Source organism: Heterodontus francisci, chromosome 1, assembly GCF_036365525.1.
Source record: "Heterodontus francisci isolate sHetFra1 chromosome 1, sHetFra1.hap1, whole genome shotgun sequence".
NCBI lineage: Eukaryota > Metazoa > Chordata > Chondrichthyes > Heterodontiformes > Heterodontidae > Heterodontus > Heterodontus francisci.
This window is the reverse complement of record NC_090371.1, coordinates 254,487,852-254,509,164: the sequence shown is the minus strand read 5'-3', so window position 1 is coordinate 254,509,164 and position 21,313 is coordinate 254,487,852. Positions and strand designations below refer to the sequence as shown.

At 40.2% G+C, this 21,313-nt stretch overlaps 1 protein-coding gene across 4 annotated transcripts in view; it reads right to left on the bottom strand.

The window, feature by feature from the left end:
* Positions 1-21,313, bottom strand: part of inpp4b (inositol polyphosphate-4-phosphatase type II B) — a 996,728-nt gene that overhangs the window by 945,228 nt on the left and 30,187 nt on the right. For 2 of the 4 annotated variants that reach the window (XM_068043111.1, XM_068043119.1), the window contains exon 2: positions 5,306-5,500. The exons of 1 other annotated variant lie outside the window; for it this stretch is intronic. In XM_068043111.1, the coding sequence (XP_067899212.1) occupies positions 5,306-5,423 (118 nt within the window). In that variant the 5' untranslated portion in view covers positions 5,424-5,500. Of the gene's footprint in view, positions 1-5,305; positions 5,501-21,313 lie in introns of those variants that run through there. One more of the 4 variants, XM_068043126.1, reaches the window with a different exon arrangement.

The following is a 21,313-nucleotide window of genomic DNA, read 5'->3' as shown; positions in this document are numbered from 1 at the left end:
TGGGAAGGCAAAGAGGAATGATGAAATTAAATCATCAAGCAGCATACAGCAAAATGAATAAAATATTGAACAGCCACAAATAAAAAAAAGTATGGGAACAGAGCCATTAAGGGATGATCAGGATAAAATCAAAAGCAACAATAGTGAAATGGCAGAAATATTAACAATTTTGCTTCAGTATTTACCAGAGATGGATCAGATGGACATGACATTGGCAGAAGAGATTAGAAATAATATAACCACATTTATAATAAAAATAAATATAAAATAAATTAATCAAACTCAAAGGGTTTACAAAGTCTTTACATTTTAAAAGGTTCTAGGGAAGAGATAACAAAGATACTATTATTACACATATTTAATAATTTGTTAGAAAATATGTATTGCCAGGTGACTGGTGGACAGCTAACATTATGCATATTTAAGAGGGAGATAGAAAATGTCCAGGAAACTGTAGACCACTCAGCTTAATATCAGTAATATGAAAAACAGAATCCCTACTAAAGGAGAATAGAAAAACATTTCGAAACCAAAAATAATAATAATAAATAGTCAACACAGGTTTCAAAAGAGAAAGTCTTGCTTGGCTAAACTCATTGAATTCTTTGAAGAGGTAACAGAGAGAGTAGACGAAGAAAATGTAATAGACATAATGGATAGGAATTTCCTTCCAGAGTGGGAAATGGAAGTCAGGCCCTTTATCGAACCCTCCCCTGGGGGAAAAAGCAGTCACTGGCCCTGATTTTTTTTTTATTCACTCGTGGGATGTGGGTGTTGCCAGCTATGCTAGCCTTTATTGGCCATCCATAATTGCCCTCAAGAAGGTGGTTGTGAGCCGCCTTCTTGAACCGCTGCAGTCCTTGAGGTATACGTACACTAACAATGCTGTTAGGAAGAAAATTGCAGGATTTTAACCCAGTGACAGTGAAGGCACAGCGATATAGTTCCAAATTAGGATGCTGTGTGGCTTGGAGGGGAACTTGCAGGTGGTGGTGTTCCCATGCATCTGCTGCCCTTGTCCTTCTAGGTGGTAGAGGTCGCGGGTTTGGAAGATGCTGTCAAAGGAGCCTTGGTGAGTGATGCAGTGCATTTTGTAGATGGTACACACTGCTGCCTCTATGCATCAGTGGTGCAGAGAGTGAACATTGAAGGGTGGGGTGTCAATCAAGCGGGTTGCTTTGTCCTGGATGGTGTTGAGCTTTGAGTGTCGTTGGAGCTGCACCCACCCAGGCAAGTGGAGAGTAATCCATCACACTCCTGAATTGTGCCTTGTGGACAGGCATAGGGGAGACAGGAGGTGAGTTACTCGCTGCAGAATTCCTAGCCTCTGACCTGTCTTGTAGCCATAGCATTTATGTGGCTGGTCCAGTTCAGTTTCTGGTCAATGGTAACACCCAAAATGTTGATTTTCACAGGGGCGCCCCCTTAATTGGCCAAGAGACAGGTTTGATGGTCAATGGGTGGCCGTGCAGTTGGGAACAGAGGTGGGACTGTTCACATGCGGGCCTGATTTATACAGACCACGGCAGCCATTACTGTGGCTGCAGTTTCACTGCTGTACCTCTCTTTGTAAGATGTCCCAGGAGAGCCAGAGACCTGGAACCTGAGGCGGGGCAACTCCTCGATTTGTTGATGCAGACCATGGAGGAGAGGGGTCCAATTCCTGGGGTTGGTTGGAGGGTGGGGGGTGGCGGGCGGTGGTATTTGGCAAAAGGAAGCCACCCACCCAGACTACGCAGGCCTGGATCATGTCATGCAGGCCCCCACCTACCAAGAATGAGGTATATTAATTTCACCACATGAACATTAAATTTCAAATTGTCGCTGGGAAGAAGGGAAGGTCTGTTACAAGGACTGCCAGACCTGTCACTGAGCCAATTTTGGATCCAACCTGCCACATTCCCCTGTATCCCATGGGCTTTCATTTTTCTGACCAGTCTACCATGTGGGACCTTGTCAAATGTCTTACTACACATGCACCTGAAGTGTATAATCTGCAAGGCTATGGACCAGGTGCTGGAAGGTAGAATTAGATTGGGCCGCTAGTTTCTTCGGCCGGCACAGACACGACGGGCTGAATGGCCTCCTTCTGTGCTGTAATTGTTCTATGTAGGCCATGTCCACTGCACTACCCTCATCAATCCTCCTTGTTACTTCCTCAAAAAACTCAATCAAGTTAGTAAAACATGACCTTCCGTTACAAAATCCATGCTGACTATCTCTGACTAATCCGTACCTTTCTAAGTGGCAGTTTATCTGTCCCTCAGAATTGATTCTAATAATTTACCTGCCACTGAGGTCAGACTGACCCGCCTATAATTATTTGGCCTATCCCTTGCACCTTTTCTAAACAATGGTATAACGTTCGCAGACCTCCAATCCTCTGGCACCACGCCTGTATCCAGTGAGGATTTGAAGATGATCCCCAAAGCATTTGCTATTTCCTCCCTGGCTTCCTTTAAACCTATCGAACCTCGGTTGGACCACACGAAGTTCTGTGTACAGAACTAGTCACCATATTATATAAAAGGATGTAGAGGTACTGGAGCAGATACTAAAATGATTTACAAGGATGATACCCATCAGGAAAGTATGAATAGGCTGGGTCTCTTTTCTTGAAGAGAGAAGGCGGGGAGCGGGTGCAGGTGACTGACTGGGGTCTTTAAAAATTCTGAAAGGTTTTGATAGCACAGACACAGAGAAAGTGTTTACACTTGTGGAGAAGAGAAAAGCTAGATGCCATCAATATAAGATAATCACCAAGAAATCAAATAGGGAATTAAGAAACTTCTTTATCCAAAGAATGGCAAGAATGTGGAACTCACTGCTACAGGGAGTAGTTGAGACGAATAGTATAGATGCATTTAAGGAAAGGTTATATAAGCACATGTGGGTGAAATGAATAGAAGATTATGCTGATAGAGTTGCAGGAGGAAGGATGGGAGGAGGCTTGAGTGGAACATGAACATTGGCCTGGACTGGTAGGACCGAATGGCCTGTTTCTGTGCTGTATATTCTATGTAATTCTATGAACTAGAAACCAGAAATCTGAAAACTAATGAACAAAAAAAGCTAAAACGCAAGGCGAGCAGGACCACAATAGTTTTAAACTAGAAAGCAGACTTACTAAAAGAAAGAATTGACATGATAGAACATATTACTGGATGGCATTAATTAGGAAGAATTGAATCTGGGAACTAATCCCATTACACTGATGAAATTGACACCAGAAGAACAAAAGAACTCATTAAATATAATTAAGTAAGGAGTACACAGCCAAAGTACTTAATGGTTATATGACAGAGCACTTAATGTATAACTAACTTATCACAGTTGTTTGTCTTCATCAGAAGAACACACCTATGTAAACTTACACTACTAAAATTAAATTAACATTCTTTATTTAATATAAATTAGGAAAGGTTACAGAGAGTGCAGATTTTAATTACATCAGGAGACTCCACTACAATTACACTAATTACAAAATTATGCTGTAGAGAAATTATTGCTGTTTATCCACAAATAGCTTCCTTCAATTATTAATAAAAATATACAATATTTCTTCCAATTGCTACAGACAAGACCGCTGAAGAAACCCAGTTATAACAGAAATCCCAGAGCCAGTTTTGGGAGGTGTACTTGGGGATGAACAGATACCCAAATTTACCTGAAAATTTATCATTTCTTTGGAGTTAATTTTGGGTTGACTTTATTTTTTTTTTTTACTTTCGACTAACTTTGTGGAGAGTAAAAATCAGGCGTGGAGTAAAACAGGTGGCTGATCTAGTATCAATCATTTTATACTATCGTCCAAAGTCAAAATTACCTTCTGCCTACATTTCATTCCATAACACTCAGAATTTTTGTTTCACTTTAGCTTTGGAAAAATAAGTCCCTCAAGACATAAAATGGTATTTACACAACAATCACCTTTGGTTTAAGGGATGCTCATTTCATGCACATTTCAAGTTACATGCTCAATTAATTACAACAGAAAGATTATGTTTAATTGAAGCAAAAATGTAGGAAAATTAAGAAAATAAGGAAGCAAAGAATGAATAAAGGATGAATAAACCATCAAACCCATCCTCTTCACATTCCACCCGACCATGAATTCAGCTCAACCCATTTAATCTGAAGACAGAGTTCTGTATAAATACTTCCTGATCCACAAGCAAAACTCCAGAAAATCTACCCATCTGCACGATTCACAATTTACTACTCACTAACTCAGTTGTCCTTCAAATTACATCTTCCTCTCAGAGGTCCAGGATCGCAGGAACCATTATTCTTCTTGGAATACATAGATCATTTCTATCTATATTTATTCCGATTGCATTTCTCCAACAGATATTTATCTAGTTTTTATTTTCCATGAGTTGAATTCATACAGTATCAAATGCTTTTTGTTGCAAGGCAGCCCAATACTACTTTCTGCAAGAGAAAATCTGACTTCTGGTTTGTTCACTTTAAAGCTACAACCTCTGCTTCTGAACTCTCAAAATTAAATAACCTGCTGATATCCAGATCTTGCACGTCTTTTATCCTATTTTCTCCAATAAAATGAACACAAGTTCAGTTCTATGATTTCCCCTCACAACATAAAGCTGCAAATTCCAGGTTCATTCTACACCCTTTCAATGGACTGTTCTCCAACTCTTGAATATCCTTCTAAAGGTAGGGTGGCAGATTGCACCAGAATGATTAAGACAATCTGTTTAGAGTGCAGACTATATTGTGTATCCCCTAATATACTCTAACAATATTAAACCCTTTCGTGAATCATAAGCACAGTTTCAGAAAAAGATTACACATCTATGATATAGTAAAAAATTGTACCAAATAGAGCTAACAATACTGTTACATTACATTATAAACTATGCCAACAGACTCAGTGTCGCAACCTATATGCCAGCTACTACGAACCAAGGAAAGCGTTTAATGACTAATATGTTCATTAATATAAAATATGTTTGAAAAACAAATATTACAGAGGAGGTGATAACTTATTACATCTTGGATCTTAAACTATGTGGACATCTGAACCTTCAACTGCATGACAAATCAAGTATCCATCTTTCATATAAAGCATATTATTGTACATAAAACAATTAATAAAAGTATGAAACAACCTTTACTGCTATTTTATTGCAAGAAATTAGACAGAAGGAAAAGGCAAATCACACTTTTTTCTGGGAGGTGATTTTAAGCTTTCTGTGGTAATTAATGGGTATTAATTTCAGGCCCATTTTCATAAACCTAAGACAGGCACACACACATATACATAAAATAATTCTAATTTAACCTTGATGTTTCCCCTGCTTAGCCGTGGATTTCCTGCATATTTTCAATATGCCTTCCTTTTCAAAACAGATTGAAGGTGACTGGGCGAAGGAGAACAGTTCGGCTGAGTTGAATTTCATTTCATTGGAGCAATGATGAAATGGAGGATGAAGACAGACTTAATGTAGCATCAATACAGCAAGATCAGCATCAGTTGCTAAACACAAAATAAAATGAATAGGTCCAGTTATTCACTCAGTAGAAAATTCAAACTCTAGAAAACCTAAATGTTTTACTTATTGAATGGCGGAGCAAGCTCAAAGGGCTGAGTGGCCCATTCCTAATTCGTATGTATCTCTTTTCCTTCGAATCTATTTTCTTCACTGGAGGTGCTGCATTTTGAGTTAGAGACACTGTTGCCATAGTAAAGTATCTTGAAATACACTCAACTACATTTGTGTACTGAGCAATGTACAATAGAAGTACATCAATATAGGATTAATATTGAAAATATGGAAACATTGTGAAATGTTCCTGATTCGAATGACATTTACTTATTCTATCCTGAAATTTTCTTTACTTGTTGTTACTTCCCCCTCCATCAAACTATTTAAGATATTGACTAATGCTGGAGTACATTTCTACAGGGAGCAACAGCCTTAAGTTTGTATATAAACAAAGACAGTGAATGCCAGAAGGCCATTCAATGACGGGTGGCAAAGGCCAATCCCGACCATCAGCTTGCAATCTACAGAAAGGGTCACCCAACAAAAATCAGGTGCAGGAACTCCAAACCAGTTTTATTACCCAGTGCTTGGGAGTGCTAAAGCTAATTGTATCACTCCTACTGATCCCAGCTCTGTGCTATTCTTTGTGGAGCGCCATTTCAGTTGGTGCATGAAACCACTGAAGGCCCTTCGCTGTAATCATGAAAATGGGGCAACTGAAATTGTGATATGTACATCCCTCAGATTAAAATTGTTCTGAAAAGACTGTACTTTTGTTAAACAGATAATGTAGGTCAATGTTTGCTGCATGTATATACAAATACTTATAGACACACTCAGACATAGAGACATATATGAAGGGACAAAAAACACACACACACACACACTTGTAGCTGAATCTCAACATATACTACAGGCTCTTCCATAGCTAGACTTCTGATGCACAATTAAGAAAATATACAGTACAGACTTAATCCAAAACAAAGTACTGGTCTGGCAGCATCTGTCAAGAGAGAAACAGAGTTAACATTTCAGGTCTGTGTCACAGATAGATTCAATCGAGGCATTCAAAAGAAAATTAAACTGTTATCTGAATACGAGGAACAGGCGGGGGAATGGCATTAGGTGAATTCCTCATTTGGAGAGCCAGTGCTGACACGATGGGCCAAATGGCCTCCTTCTGCACTATAACAATTCTGGTGATTCTGTAAATGTTACGACTGAGGCAGGAGGAGTGCACTAGTCTAGTCTCACTTCTCCACAGGTTACAATATATATTTTAAAAATGTTTACCCAATTACCAATACGGTCAATCATATACTCTGCTCTTTATCCCAGAATAAAATACACCAACCAGGTTTCTTTAATAAACAAAATTATCAGTTTATTATAAAACGAGACTTATCCAGTAAAGATGCAAAGCATTAACCCGCAGATTGAAATATGAAAGTTCCCTTTTTAATCCCACACATGAACTCACAACACACACTGAAAACAATAAAGAAATTCTCTCTGCAGAGCTGTTACAAAAAGACAAAAAAAAATACTCTTGGCCAAATACTTGCTAATTCGTGAAGAAAAAGAAATGTGGAAGGATGTCAGTTGTCCCTTTTTGTCTGTTGCCCGCGTATACGGAGACAGGTCACTGGGATCTTTTCAGAAGCAGCTCATTCTGGAGATGTCAAGAAATAGTCTGTCTGGTAGGCTATCCAGGAGAAATGCAGCAGCAGGAGCTTCTGCTGTCACACTCTGGTTTTGCAGGGATTTTTTTTAAAAAGGAAGAGGAGCTGACACAATGGATCTCTCATAGTCCCTTGGAGAGATGCAGGAAAGATGAGTTGCAGTTTAGTCCTTAGCAGGTTGATCTTCAACTGCTTTTAAAACACAGTTGACACCCCAACTGAACCAAAACAATATCTCAGAAGCAAAACCAAACAGCAAGTCAGAACCTCCTGACCCTCATAAATCGTGACATGCCACTGCTCTGTTAACATCTTCCCCAAGTCACTAGGATTTCTGTTGTTTATTGAGCTGAAAGCATGTGATATTCGGTAAAAGATTGTTTTCAAACAAGACCTCTCAGTGACCCTTGTAAAAAACATGTCTATTGAGTCTTCAACAAAACAAAGTCCAGCATCTATGAAATCGTCAACCTTCCAAAACAAAAAATCCATTTCCACAATTTAAATATGAATCCTCAAAAAAATGGAAGCACTTTCATAACCTTCAATCTAAAACATCTTTGGTTGATGTTTCACACTACGCTCTCACCTCCGAATCACAAGAATCTGGGTTCAAGACTAGAACTAAAGGACACAGTTTAAAAATTAGGGGTCTCCCATTTAAGACAGAGATGAGGATTTTTTTTTTCTCCCAGAGGGTGGTTAGCCTGTGGAATTCTCTAGCCCAGACAGCAGTGGAGGCAGGGTCATTGAATATTTTTAAGGCAGAATTAGTTAGATTCTTGATTGACAAGGTAGTCAAAGTTATAGCAGGTAGACAGGAAAGTAGAGTTGAGGCTGAAAAAAGATCAGTCATGATCGTATCAAATGGCAGAGCAGGCTCGAGGGGCCAAATGGCCTACTTCTGCTCCTAATTCGTATGTTCCCATGTAAGTCCCACTTCAGGACTTGAGCACAAAAACCAAAGCCGACATTCCAGTGCAGTACTGAGGAAATGCTACACTGTCAGAGTGCTGTCTTTTGGATGAGATGTTAAACCAAGGCCCTGCCTGCCCTCTTAGGTGGGCATAAAGGATCCCATGGCACTATCTAGAAGAAGAGCAGACGAGTTAACCCCAGTGTCCTGGCTAACATTTATTCCTTAATCAACATCACAAAAGCAAATTATCTGGTCATTATCACATTGCTGTTTGTGGGTGCTTGCTGTGCGCAAATTGACTGCCACATTTCCTACATTTCAAATGTACTTCATTGGCTGTAAAGTGCTTTGAGACATCCAGTGGTCGTTAAAAGTGCTAGAAAAATGCAAGTCTTTCTTTCTCACAATCCTTCAACACAGATTATAAATCTAGCCTATTCTAATAAATGCAAGCTGCAATACATTCTGGTCAAAAAGGAACAGAGAAGTTCCTGCAGTCATCCTAAATCGTTTGCCCTACTTACAATGCAATTAAACCTGCTTCCTCAACAGTAGGCTATGAAACAACAATTTGAAAGGATAACCTTCATCTATTATGAAAAAGCAATTTGCCTGAATGACAAGACTCTGGAAACCTATCTTTCTGGAGCTCCCAGGTTGGGTTTGGTCTCAAATGTGTTACTAAACAAATGAAGAGAAAAAAAACACATCATAGAGCAATAACTTCCATTGATATAGTGCCTATTATTATTTGTTTGAAAAAACATTAAGACACCAATGTACAGCAGGGGATTAACAAGTAAGCATTAGGCTCCAATGACTGCTGTGTCTCAACCTCTGACAATTCTATCCTGGTAGGCTCCTGCCAACTTTGAATAGCAACTTGGCCTATATCCCAATGCTCAAATCCTGTGACTCAAAACATTTTAAGCTGTTTCTTAACAACAAGCAAATGTTTCACTTGCACCAATCTGTATATACTGCTGCATGACAAATGCATGGAATTGTGTGTGCTCTATGATATGACTATTTATGACAACTACTATAAATTATCACATTTTATAGGAATTTCCAAATCAATTAATGTGAATCAGAACACCAACAACCATTCAGATAAAGGATGGGTGGTCCAATCAATTATTTAGTGTGAAATGAGAAAAAAAACACTTTTCACATGTAAATCAAACAGAAATATGGCATAAAAGCTTAAAGAGATACTGAAGCTTGGCAAAACATCTGCAAAACACTTCCCAAGTTATGCAAAACTAAGATGCATCCAGTGATTCAGTTAGTGACCCAATTACATAAGTCACATCTGCCTTTACAAATGTTTTTAAATCTGAAAATTACAATTTCATAGAGTCATTACAGCACTGAAGGAGGCCATTCAGCCCATCAAGTCCAGCTCTCTGTAGAGCAATCCTGTCAGTCCCATTTCCCCGCTATATCCCTCGAGCCCTGCATGTTTATTACTCTTGAGTGCATGTCCAATTTCCTTTTGAAATCATTCATCACCTCCACTTCCACCACACTCTTATGCAGCAAGTTCCAGGTCATTACCACCTGCTGCATAACAAAGTTCTTCCTCACATCCCTTTGCATCTCTCGCCCAAAACCTTCAATCTGTGTCCCCTAGTCCTCGTACCATCAGCTAATTGGAACAGCTTCTCTTTGTCCACCTTATCTAAACCTACCATATTCTTGTATACCTCTGTCAAATCTCCCTCAAACTCCTTTTCTCCAAGGAGAACAACCCTAGCTTCTCCAACCTAACCTTGCAGCTAAAATCAGTCATCCCTGGAACCATTCTAGTAAATCTGCTCTGCCTCTCACAAGGACTTACACACCCTTCCTAAAGTGAGATGACTTGAAATGGATGCAATATTCTAGTGGTGGCCTAACCAGAGCTTTCTAAAGATTCAGCATAACTTCCCTGCTTTTGTACTCCATTTATGAAGCCCAAGATTCCATATGCTTTGCTAACTACTCTCTCAATATGTCCTGCCACCTTCAAGGATCTGTGCATCTGGACCCCAAGGTCCTGCTGTACCTGCACACACTTTAAAAATGTGCCATTAAGTTTCTATTACCTCACCCTATCACTTCTACCAAAATGCATCACCTCATACTTTTCTGTAATAAATTCCATCTGCCACTTGTCTGTCCATTCTGCTAGCCCATCTATGTCCTGTTGCAGTTGATTTAGGATATCCTCCAAATTTGGTATCACTGGCAAATTTTGAAATTTTAATCTGTATTCAAATATCCAAGTTGTTTTTATATATATATATATATATATATATATATCTCAAAAAAGTAGCCCTAGCACTGATGTAGGTATTTTTGAAGTGGTTAGAATTAGCTTTATTTTATTTTTTAATCTGATACTAACACATTAGATAAAGGAGTTAAAGTATTAAATTGTGCAGGGCTTGATTATGTAGCTTTAATAGTGTAGATGAATGCGCACAGCAAGAGACTGAGAAAGAAAACAAATGAAAATTAATAATCATAGGATCAGTAGCCCCTACCTCTGCTTTTCATATTAAATCAGATGACTTCGCAGACTGTTACCATAAGATTTGTGACATGAAGTTGTTATATGGAGCCAATCCTACAGAATTGAGTCTGCTGATTGCTGACAGCACAAAGCAGCAGAGCATAGCTACTGGGATATCAATACTAGAGTAGTTGCTTGGTCATATGGAACTGGGTACTTCTGCCTGCATAAAGGGACAGAATTCCAAGTGATGAAGTGTTCAAGAGGCAATTCCACAGGGAGCGAACACTAGTATTCTTTTATAGTCCTTTGGATTGATTGCAAGAACTAGTATTTCTACTGTAAACACCAGCTACTCCTGCAATATTGCTTTGTCCCGATCTTATAACAGGACTGAATTTCAATTCACGAAGCTGCAATGTTATAACAAAATAAGCCTTCTTAATCTTTTCCATTGACTTTATCGGCCTTACAATCAATATCTCCTTTATTTTTTTTTTTCACTGTGCACTGCCTGTTCATTTCAATGTGCAGTACCTTCAAATCTTTTTGCGAAGTCACATGTCACATGCATGGTATCTTAGAAGAGGAAACTTATGAGTAGCCTGCACGATACATTGAGGGCTCCTGCGCAGCCAGACACACACGCAGTTTACAGGTAATATTGCTTACAATATACAAGGTCAAAAAGCATGAAAGATATTTTGCTGCCATGTGCCAAACAAGGCTACCAATTGTCAGTTTGGCTCAGTTCAATGGACTCATGTGAGTCAGAAGGTTGTGGTTTTAAACTCTACTCCAGCATTAAGCTACTCTAGGCTGACATTTCAATGCAGTACTGAGGGAGTGCTGCATTATTGGAGATGTCATCTTTTGGATGAGATATTAAACCATGGCCCCATTGGCCATTTCAGGTCGCCATAAAAAGATCCCATGGCACTTTCTTTTTTAAAGACAGCGAGGAGTTCTCCCATAATTAACACGCAAAATAAATTTGTTTTCATCTCGTGATGCTTATGGGACCTTGCTGTGAGTAAATTTGCTGTCTATGTAACAAGAGGGACAATAGTTTTAAAGTAATTCAGTGGTTATGAATTTGTCCTCCCCAATCCCTTCACTATTCCTCTATCTTCCTACCCTCCTGCCACCATTCCAGGCCAGACTCCCTCTTGGATAAGCTGCAGCTTCCCTCTGTGCCTTTCTTGGTATTCTTCAAAGGGCACATTGAGGAACTCATCGCTGCCGCCTTAGGAGCAACAACCCCACTGCCCCTACACTCCTGCTGACTTTCCCACCCAACATGCCCAGTGGTGGGCTAAACTTGCCAAATTCTTCTTTTGTCCCACTTTACCCAACCACCACAGACCCCGTGGATGCCATCAACAGAACAAGCATTGCTCCTCTCTGCATCTCCCTCCAGAATGTCCATTCACTTACTATCCATGACCTTATTGTGAATGATTACGTCATCATGACCTTGACGGAAACTTGACTCACAGGTGATTACAACTTCCCCTTACCAAAGACTTCTGCCTGGCTATACCTTCCACCACTAGCACCACTCAAACCAGGGTGGTGGTGGTGTGGTCCTTACCACCAAATCTTGCCTTGGTCTGTTCCCCTACTTCTAGCATTTCTCCTCCTTTGAACACCTTACCTTGTTACACCAAGGTCAAATCTCCCTTTAAAACTTTTGTTCTCTACTGCCAACCCAAACCCCATATCAAATTTTTCACCCAGATGTCCTCACTGCTTTCTTCCCTCAGTGTCTGCAGCAAAAGACTTCCCATCCTTGATGATTTAATCTTCCTTCGCACCTCACCTTGTCCTCTCCCCTCTGCATTCACTTCCTGTTCTCTCAACCCAATTCGCACTAAACTACTGACCACCCATCCCTTCCAATCCTCAGGCTAACTAACATTGTAAAAGATTCCCTCTCCTCAGGAACCTTCCAACCCTTCTAAAAACAGAACAGAACCTTGACCCCTCTGGCCTTGCAAACTATCACCATTTGCAACCTCCTTTTCCTCTTCAAAGTACTTGACCAAGTTAATATGAAAGCAAAATACTGTGTTTTTATTAGATTGCCAGCATTCAGACAGTGCTGCAAATACTCAGCAGGTCTGGCAGCATCTGTGGAGAGAGGAACAGAGTTAATGTTTCAGATCGAGGAGCTTTCATCAGAACTGGCAAAGGTTAGAAATATAATAGGTTTTGAGCAAGAAGGGGGCAGGTGGTGGTGTGAACAAAAGGGAAGGTTTGTGATAAGTGTCATGCTAGGCCCCCACCTGCCAAGAATGAGGCACATCAATTTTGTCATGAACATTGATTTTTAACTGTTATTGGAGCGAGGAAGTGACTTGTTAAACAGATCAGCCGTGGCTGGAAAAAAACATTTACATACTAACAAACATCAAAAGTGAGGAAGCGCACTCCAGGGCCTGCTAAGAAGGATACAATCCACAAGTGCCAGGACTGGTTAGACCAGCTGGTCACATGACTATACGGCTGTTCTAGGGTTTTCTTTTGAACTGGCCACAGACAGTTTGAACTCAGAAGGTCTGTTTGCTCCTGGACTGAGATCTGCTCCCATCTCTTTCTCACAAGCCTCTGAATCCACTGAGGACACATGAACCCCAAGAGAGAAAAGTCTCCAACAGTGAACAAGGTTTAAGAAGAATACTGGGCCCCAACGAAAAGCGATATCTACCTATAATCAAGGACTCTACAGTGAGCCTGAAGAAACATAACAACAACTCTTCAGATATTGCCTCAAACCTTTCCACTTTACTTTTCTTCTGCTCTTTTCTGTCTCTATTTGCATGCGTGTATCGCATATGTATGCTAGCGTGGGTGCGTCGTGCATCTGTAGGCATTAACCAAATTCGAGTTTAAGTTCAAGTTTAATAAATTTCAACTTTTCTTCTTTAAACCTAAGAAAGCCTGCTGGTGCTGGTTTCTTTGCCTTATAATTTTAGAGTGCTGAACAAGGATTCACCAACAGGGAGCTAATAACATGGTGTGTTTAAAATTAAACCCTGTTATGGTAAGGCCAGGTGAAGGCTGAGAGGGACCCCTAGATACCTTTCTCACCTGGTCGTAACATAAGGCAGAGAGTGGACTATGTTGTCACCTCCCAAATCCACATCCACCCCTCCCACAACACTGAAACCATCCCGATCAAAGTCACAAATGACATCCTATGTGTCTCTAATGAAAGTGCACTATCCCTCCTCATCCTTCTCAACCTAACTGCAGCCTTTGACACAGTTGACAAGACCATCCTCCTTCAACGGCTATCCTAAGTGGTCCAGCTGAGTGGGACTACCATCACCTGGTTCCATTCTCACCTATCCAATCGTAGCTTGAGAATCTCTGATAGTGGCAGCTCTTTCCACCCCATTATCCCTGTTGAACCCAAGGGTCTATCCTTTGCCCCCTCCTATTTCTCAGCTACATGCTGCCCATTGGTGACATCATCCAAAAACATGTCAGGTTCCACATCTTTGCTGGCAACCAGCTCTACCAAACCATCATTTCTGTCGACCCCTCCACTGCCTCTGTGTTTTCAAATTGCCTGTCTGACAAGAAGTCCTGCGTGAGCCAAAATCTCCTCCAACTGGGCAGACAGAAGCCACTGTCTTCGGCCATTTAATCCACCTCCCTCCCAGGCCACTAGCTCAGATTTAACAAGACTGTTTGCAACCTCGGCAACATACTTCACCGAGTTGAGCTTCCGACCCCATATCCTCTCTCACGAAGACTGCCTCATTCCAGCTCTGCAATAATGCCCATTTTTGCCTCTGTCCATCTGCTGCTGAAACTCTAATTCGTGTTTTTGTTACCTCCAAACTCCATTGCTATCTTGGCTGCCCTCCCATCTCCCACAACAGATTTAATTCTTTCTTAAAGTGGATGTACTGGCCAATTAAGTAGGTGTTCAATTACGTACTTACTATGATCGTAGCAAGAACCAATCAGACAGGTTTTCTTGAGTTAACAAAGAAAGAGGTTAACTTTATTGTACCTAAACTGAACTAATAAAATAATAAACATGCCAACGTTCACTCACACACACACTCAGGAGGTTTACACACATACAAATAGGTTACAGAATGGGGAAAGGTAGATTGGTTGAGTTAGAGTCAATTGAAAAAATGGGGTGTAAGTTTGTGGGGTTTGGTGATTCGGTTGGCTTCCAGCTGAATTCAATGGTCCTGAGTTTTTTAGTTTGAAGAGGTAGATGCCTAGTTTGGTGGGTCTCGTGGAGACAGCGTTGCAGATGATTTGCTCCAACTGTGTTTCTGAGCGAGAGAGCGAGCAAGATAGAGAGCCCTTCACTTGGGTCTGCACGTGTCAGAGTCCAGTTGCTTCTCCACTCTCTGCTGCAGAGAAAACACCAGCTTAAAACCACAGATGGGGAGGTGCTTGTCACACGACAGTCACTCAGTGATTCAAAACATAGCAGTTCGCAGTATTTCTCTCTTGCTAAAGAGAACAGGTAATTGCTCTAAACTTCCTAGGTCTTGGTTCTTGCTGGGGCATGAGCAGACATTTCATCTCCCTCCTCACAAGCATTGCAGTGTAGGATACATTGTTGCAAATTAGGTGGTGATCATCTTAAGCTGCCAGCAAAGATCCTTTTAGCTGTCCTTTTTTTAAAAAAGTCTTTAAAAAATATATAAATTGAGATCTCCAGTCAGTGGATTAAAGAAAATTATCATTTAACAAAGCACATTGGAGTAACACATGCTACATATGAACTAGGAGCAGGAGTAGGCTATATGGCCCCTCAAGCCTGCTCCGCCATTTGATAAGATCATGGCTGATCGGTTTGTGGACTGTACTCCACTTTCCTGCCTACCCCCCGATACCCTTTGACTCCCTTGTTTCTCAAGAATCTGTCTACCTCTGCCTAAAAAACAATGACCCTGCTTCCACCGCTCTCCGGGAAGAGAGAGTTCCACAGACTCACAATCCGCAGAGAAAAAATTTCTCCTCATCTCTGTCTTAAATGGGAGATCCCTTATTTTTAAACTGTGCCCCCGAGTTTTAGTCTCTCCCATAAGGGGGAACATCCTTTCAACATCCACCCTGTCAAGTCCCCTCAGGCTCTTATATGTTTCAATAAGATCACCGCTCATCCTTCTAAACTCCAATAAATACAGACCCAACCTTTCAGCCTTCCCTCTCAACCCAGGAATCAGTCGAGTGTACTGCTTCCAGTGCAATTATATCCTTTCTTAAGTAAGGAAACCAAAACTGTACATAATACTCTAGATATGGTCTCACCAATACCCTATACATCAAAACATCTCTACTTCTACATTCCAATCCCCTTGCAATAAACGACAACATTGAATTTGCTTTCTTAATCACTTGCTGTACCTGCATACTAAATTTTTGTGTTTCAGTACTGGGACACCCAGATCCCTCTGCAATCTCTCTCCATTTAAATAATATGTTGCTTCTCTATTCTTCTGGGCAAGGTGAACAAGTTCACACTTTCCTACATTATACTCCATCTGCCAAATCTTTGCCCATTCACTTAACCTATCTACATTCCTTTGTAGCTCCTTATGTCCTCTTCACAACTTACTCTCCTACCTATCTTTGTGTCATCAGCAAAGTTAGCAATGACATATTCTGTCCCTTCATCCAAGTCATTGATCTAGATTGTAAACAGTTGAGGCTCCTGCACTGATCCCTGTGGCACTCCACTAGTTACAGCTTGCCAACCTGAAAACGACCCAATTATGCCTCCTCTCTGTTTCCTGTTAGCTAACCAATCCTCTATCCATGCTAATATGTTACCCCCTATAACATGGGCTCTTATTTTGTTTAGTAACCTTTGATGCAGCACCTTGTCAAATGCCTTCTGGAAATACAAGTACACCACATCCACAGGTTTCCCTTTATCCATGTTGCTCGTTACTTCCTCAAAGAACTCTAATAAATTAGTCAAACACTATTTCCCTTTCACAAAATCATGCTGACTCTGCCCAATTGCATTGAGATTTTCTAAATGACCTGCTAAACCTCTATCAACTTAGGCTCATGAAAAAACTCTGCTGCCCATATTCTAATTTGCACCAAGTCCTTTCACCTATCACTCCTGTGCTCGCTGAACCTCGTTGCTGGACTGGGAACCAAAGATCCATTCTAAAATTCTCACCCTCATGTTCAAATCCCTCCATGGCTCACTCCTCCCCATTACTATAACCTCCGCCAGCCCCACAAACCTCCAAAAACTCTGTATTCAACTCTGGTCTTTTGCACATCTCTCACTTCCTTCATCCCACCACTGGTGGTCAGGCATTGAGCAGTCCAGGCCTCAAGTTGTGGAATTCCATCCAGAAACATCTCCACCTTTCTCTCCGCCTTAAAGACATTCCTTTAGCCCTATCTCTTTGCCCTGACCCAATATCTCTTATTTTAGTTCAGTGTTAATTTTTAAATTCGATTACAGTCCTGTGATGCGCCTTTGGATATGTTACTACGTTAAAGATGCTATACAAATGCATGTTGTTGTTGTTTGTAGGACCTTGCTCTGAGCAAATTGCCAATATAATAAAAGAGTGACTATACTTCTGACATAGTTAATATGCTGTGAAGCGCTTTAGAATATTCTGAATGAGAAGTTCTATGTTATTTCTTTACTATAGTCTTATCTTTTGAGCAGAAACAGACTTTATATAATAATAATTTTGATAATTGCAACTACTAGGAATGCGTTTCTTGAGGATTTGTATCTATTGTGTACCTTTTAAACAGAGTGTCATCAGTAGAGAGGCAAGATTGCTTTAGAGCAGATCATATGTTATATGTCATGCAACAGCATTTAAAATTGAGACATTCTAGTGCTTGCATGGCTCATTCATTAAGAAAAACACTGTTTCATTCATCCAGGAGAAGCCATATATCATTACTGCAGTTGTGTAGAATCTAGTAGGGTCCAACAACTTAATACTTAGAATTTCTGATCCAGAACTTGGGCTGTAGGATGGGTATGCTGCAAGCTTTGAACTAGCTCAAAAAAGGTGCAGACGTCATCACTGAACCCAAGATTGGTCCTAATTATACATACAGAACACGTTCCCAGCCTGTATCAAGCCTCCAAGCGGGAGCTCCGCAAATTGGGGGAAGTATCTGACACAGCTGCAGCTGGGCCTAAGCCAAATTTGAAGGGATACAGCTGATTAAAGACAAGCAGCTGCATCTGGCTTCAGAAATATTTAGTGGCCTGTCCAAAGGTTGTGCATGGCAAAAGTAACAGCTGGCAAAACAAAGAGAGAGGCAGGAAACAGATTTTATGGGCAAGTAAAAGGGAGAAGCAGCAGCCAATTCTGATTTGATGAATGGAGAAGTGGTGATCCTGTTACACATACAGAAACCCTTAATAAACTTGTCAAGCCACATCTACACAACACTACTGTAAACCAGATAAGTAGCCCAATTATGCGTGCCACATAGTTGCTGCTGATCCATGCCAGACTGACATTACAGATCTTTCTTTGCTTACTATGCATACCCATACACCAGCAGGGCACACATTCAAGCTACAACTTGCAACTGAACCCTTGGCACACTGACATCAAATAATTGCAACAACCGAGCTACATCATGCACAATCTGGTGTCAACATAGGATGAGTTGTTGATCAGGCATGTCTGCCTCTGTATGGGCTTCTTCAGCATACATAAAGACTTGCTTGCATCTGAAACAAAGAACAGACCTGAACTGAAGGAGGACAGAGAAATTACAAAAATTCACATGAATGAGAGTCGTCAGCTTTGGAAGTGTAGTGCATCCTTGATCTGTAATCACTACAGGATTATTTTCTCAGTCTGAAAGTGTAAGGAGTCCTATAACAAAGGGTCTGGAACATTGTGGGTTTGTGAGCCTGGTGACTAAAATTCTGTTGCCATGTTCTCCAAAGTCCATCCTGCCATCCAGTTTCGGCAAGGACCAAGAGTCCCTGAGGTAATGATGATTTGTCCATTTCTCACAAGGCCTTGTGGAATACCAAAGAAGTGGGTACTATTGCAAAGTCATTATTTGTCAAGGTCCTCCACATTTGTGGAGATTTCTTGGTCCTCATGTGGGAGACGATTGTGTGCTCAGGCCCAGGCAAAAGGAATCAACGGTCTTTAAATGTATGTTCTATGCAAGCAAGACTAAATCCATCTACTGAAAAATACAGCCCACATAGACAATTATTTTGATTCCAAAGAACCTCTAAAGGTGTCAATCCACTGATCCAAAACAGACATGAGAGATAGTGACGGCTGAAATGTAATAAGCTTAACCAACAAAAAGGTACTATAAAATACAAAAGTAAAAATAAGCAGTTTTACTTTAGATTTTTATTTCTCCAGTATAGAACTACTACCATAGTTGACTCTGATGGTTGATTAAGTTTTGGATGAGGTGGTATTGATAACGAGATTTTTTTTTTAACTTAATAAAAATGGTTTCCTTGACACACATCCATTCAGCTTTATTTTAGTGCAGTTTAAATAAGCGGATCAAAATATTTTCTTGCTCTTTTTCACTGCTTTAATCAGTTGTCAGTCTACTCAACTAGACCCAAAATAATTTTACATTCTATAGCCTCATTAGCAACTGTGCTAGATGCAAACTGGTTTCCACTGCTTAATGGATTTAGCAGGGATGCTGGGTTAAAAAGAACCGTAGATATTGCAGAAAATCCCAAAGCATGCACTCTAAGCTACATTCTAGCAAGGATTAGAAACAGTATTAAGAAATGGAAGACATTACAGTAAAATTATAAATAAGACTAAAAGCTATAAAATGATAAAGCAATAAGTTTTTTCCATCATAAACAGTGATTTCAATATCGCTCTTCTCCAGAGTCATAAATAAATCTGAAGTACAAAATAAATCATTTTTGGAGAAATATTGTTCATTTCAGGGGGTGGTCCATGGAGGTTTATAACAACATAAAAAATGAAGGTAGCTTCAGGGTGCTTGTGATTTTCCTGTCAAAATTAATCAAAAAAATACAAGAGGGCTGCACAATAAAGGGAATATCTGATAAAGGTACCGAGCAAACTGCCAGAAAAATAAGAGCGTCAAAAGACAATGACATATTTTTCTTAAGCTCTCAGGCAAGCACACATAGGGGAGAGGAGTGAGGAAAAAAGTGTAGTGATTACCACATTTGTGTCGAGGTCACACATTGGATATCAAAAAAGCCACCTAATATTTTTGGATAATTTTAGCATAGCTCTTAACTGGATAATATTCACTAAGCAAATGTGTATTGAAGAATGGAAAAAAAATATCGAGCTATTCTGGGTTTGTTCGAAGAAACCTCAGTCCACAGCATCAGTAACCATGGTAACAAGGATGAAATCCAGGTAAGAGTTTAAGATACTAATATATTAGCAGTGTTTATAATTCTGCTTCACTTGCAAGATGCAACATTTAATTGTTAAAATTAAGAGCAATTTTTTTGACATGTATTTGATTAAAATCCCAGTGTTTGTGTAATTGTACTTTAATTCTTGAACTTTAAATTCTTAAAAAATTTCTATTTGCACTATTTATATACCTGATACTAACATAATGGAGGCAAGACCAGGAGTTTAATTGATAAAGAAGAATACATGCCAATTCACTATTAAAACTAGATTGTCAGTCCAATACAGTCCAAGAGCATAGACTAACAAAATAAAGTGCCCATAAAAGTAACTGGCAATCACACCTAGAAAGGCTACAGAGGTCTGTCGGAGGGGATACATCTATGAGGCTGCAACTGGTGCACAATGTCAGACAGAGCTTTACTCTGGAAGTGTCAGTCTTTGTTCAATGGTAGCACTATTGCCTCTCAATCAGAAGGTTATGGGCTCAAATCCCATTCCAGAGAATGAGCATATAATCAAGACTGGCTCTTCAGTGCAGGATTGAAGGAGTGCTGCATGGTCGGAGGTATCACCTTTTGGATGCGACATTAAACCAAGGCCCCGTCAGCCCTCTCAGGTAGATGTAAAATATCCCACAGCTCTATTCGAAGAGCAGGGGAGCTTTCCTGAGGTCTTGTCAATATTTATTCCTCAAGCAACACCTAAAGCATCATCTGATCAAATACTTTGTTTCTGTTTGTGTGACTTTGCTGTGCAAAAATTGGCTCCTGTAACTCCTACATTACAAAAGTACTTCACTGGCTGCAAAGCTAATTGGATATCCTGAGGTTGTGAAAGGTGCTATGTAAAATGAAAGTTTCTATTTCTTTCTTTCTCTGTATTTGACAATGCTAGACCTGAAACTAATGCTGATGATGGGTGCTTAAAATGGAAAGCAGCCATGTATCTCAATCTGATGAACACAAAATTCTCAATAATAAAAGGAAACAAAACTCTAGCCTACAATGGCTATGGGAACAGTGGTAATGTAACTGGACTAGTAATTGAGAGGCCTGGACCAATGCTCCATAGGTATGTTCAAATCCCAGCATTGCAGCCGGGGGAATTTAAATTCAATTAATTAAATAAATCTGAAATAAAAAGCTAACATCAGTAATGGTGACTATGAAACTACTTATTGCCGTAAAAAGCCATCTGCTTCACTAATGTCCTTCAGGGAAGGAAATCTGCCGTCCTTACCTGATCTGGTCTGCATGTGACTCCAGACCCACAGCAATGTAGTTGATGCTCAACCACCCTCTGAAATGGCCTAG